General features: G+C 54.3%; 1 protein-coding gene across 10 annotated transcripts in view; it reads right to left on the reverse strand.

The window, feature by feature from the left end:
* pcm1 (pericentriolar material 1) overlaps nt 1-2,500 on the reverse strand; it is a 30,217-nt gene that overhangs the window by 24,033 nt on the left and 3,684 nt on the right. For all 10 annotated transcript variants that reach the window (XM_058385090.1, XM_058385088.1, XM_058385087.1 and 7 more), the window contains one exon: nt 1,491-1,817. In XM_058385090.1, the coding sequence (XP_058241073.1) occupies nt 1,491-1,817 (327 nt within the window). The remainder of the gene's footprint in view (nt 1-1,490; nt 1,818-2,500) is intronic.

Raw genomic sequence — 2,500 nt, forward strand, 5'->3', positions numbered from 1 at the left:
CCTCTCCCACTCTCCCCACACTCTCCCTCTCCCCACACTCTCTCTCCCCCACACTCTCCCTCTCCCCACACTCTCCCTCTCCCCACACTCTCCCTCTCTCCCTCTCCCACACACTCTCCCTCTCTCTCCCTCTCCCACACTCTCCTCCTCTCTCCCTCTCCCCACACTCTCCCTCCCTCCCTCCTCCCACACCTCTCCCTCTCCCACACTCTCACTCCCTCTCCCACACTCTCACTCCCTCTCCCACACTCTCCCTCTCCCCCTCTCCCACACTCTCCCTCTCCCACACTCTCCCTCTCCCACACTCTCCCTCTCCCACACTCTCCCTCTCCCACTCTCCCACACTCTCCCACACTCTCCCACACTCTCCCTCTCCCACACTCTCCCTCTCTCCCACACTCTCCCTCTCCCACTCTCCCACACTCTCCCACACTCTCCCACACTCTCCCTCTCCCACACTCTCCCTCTCTCCCACACTCTCCCTCTCTCCCTCTCCCACACTCTCCCTCTCCCACACTCTCCCTCTCTCCCTCTCCCACACTCTCCCTCTCTCCCTCTCCCACACTCTCCCTCTCTCCCTCTCCCACACTCTCACTCCCTCTCCCACACTCTCACTCCCTCTCCCACACTCTCACTCCCTCTCCCACACTCTCCCTCTCCCCCACACTCACTCTCCCTCTCCCCCACACTCTCACTCCCTCTCCCACACTCTCACTCCCTCTCCCACACTCTCACTCCCTCTCCCACACTCTCCCTCTCTCCCTCTCCCACACTCTCACTCCCTCTCCCACACTCTCACTCCCTCTCCCACACTCTCACTCCCTCTCCCACACTCTCACTCCCTCTCCCACACTCTCACTCCCTCTCCCACACTCTCACTCTCTCTCCCACACTCTCCCCCTCTCCCACACTCTCCCCCTCTCCCACACTCTCCCCCTCTCCCACACTCTCCCTCTCCCACACTCTCCCTCTCCCACACTCTCCCTCTCCCCCACACTCTCCCTCTCCCACACTCTCCCTCTCCCACACTCTCCCTATCTCCCTCTCCCACACTCTCCCTCTCTCCCTCTCCCACACTCTCCCTCCCTCTCCCACACTCTCCCTCTCCCACACTCTCACTCCCTCTCCCACACTCTCACTCCCTCTCCCACACTCTCACTCCCTCTCCCACACTCTCACTCCCTCTCCCACACTCTCCCTCCCTCTCCCACACTCTCCCTCCCTCTCCCACACTCTCACTCCCTCTCCCACACTCTCACTCCCTCTCCCACACTCTCACTCCCTCTCCCACACTCTCACTCCCTCTCCCACACTCTCACTCCCTCTCCCACACTCTCACTCATTAAGCAGTTCCTAATTCTCCATTACAGGCAAAATTCCCTCCATGTACTGAATAATTTGTTATTCAAATGAAAATGTGACAGTTGTAATGATTTAATAACATTTACACCTCTATTCATTATAAACACAGATCACCTGCTGCCCCTCACCTGGCTGCTGTCGATAGCTGAATCTCCTCTCCCGTCCATCAGAGAGCCTCTGCTGGGTTTATCGGCTCTGTGTGGCTCAATTACAGGTACCACAGGTACCACGGGTACCATGGGCACCGGGGAAAACAGATCCTTCCCCAGGCTCTGTTTCTTAGCTTCTTTACCCCCAGTAGTGATAGCAGGTGGGGCAGAGGCAGAAGAATCTCCGCTCTTGTTAGTGTTGACGTGAAGCGGGAGGAAGTTGAAGGGTTTCTTGGGCTCAGAGGAAAGCTGGCGCTGGTTGTTAGCTGCAGTGACGCGTCCCTGGGAGTCGCTTCCGATGCTCCTCTGGAGGAGAATAAAGCAACGTTTCAGCTTTTAACACAAGCCACAACATCCACACCCACAGAGGAACGGGTTTCTTCAGGTTCAAACCAAACCATGAGGACTCCATCGGATAGGATTTCATTTCATTTTCTAATGGATATCACCGTCAGCATTCTAGTGTGTCTTTATTATTACCACATAAACAGCAACCTCTCTTTCTCTAACTTAATATTTTCTTAAAAAGACTCCAGAGGGTTAAAAAGTAGTTAGAATAAATAAAAAACAAAAATTAATTAATTAATTAACTGCAACCACAAGGAATATATACACCAATCAGCCATAACATTATGACCACCTGTCTAATATTGTGTTGGTGCCCCATTTTGCTGCCCTGACCCGTCCTGCTCTGTGTATCCTGACCCCTTTCTATCAGAACCAGCATTAACTTCTTCAGCAGTTTGATCAACAGTAGCTCGTCTGTTGGATCGGATCACACGGGTCAGCCTTCTCTCCCCACGTGCATCAATGAGCCTTGACCGCCCATGACCCTGTCTCCGGTTCACCACTGTTCCTTCCTTGGACCACTTTTGATAGATACTGACCACTGCAGACCGGGAACACCCCACAAGAGCTGCAGTTTTGAAGATGCTCTGATCCAGTGGTCTAGCCATCACAATTTGGCCCTTCATCAAACTCGCTGAAAT

This window comes from Hemibagrus wyckioides, linkage group LG29, assembly GCF_019097595.1.
Source record: "Hemibagrus wyckioides isolate EC202008001 linkage group LG29, SWU_Hwy_1.0, whole genome shotgun sequence".
NCBI classification, from domain to species: Eukaryota; Metazoa; Chordata; class Actinopteri; order Siluriformes; family Bagridae; genus Hemibagrus; species Hemibagrus wyckioides.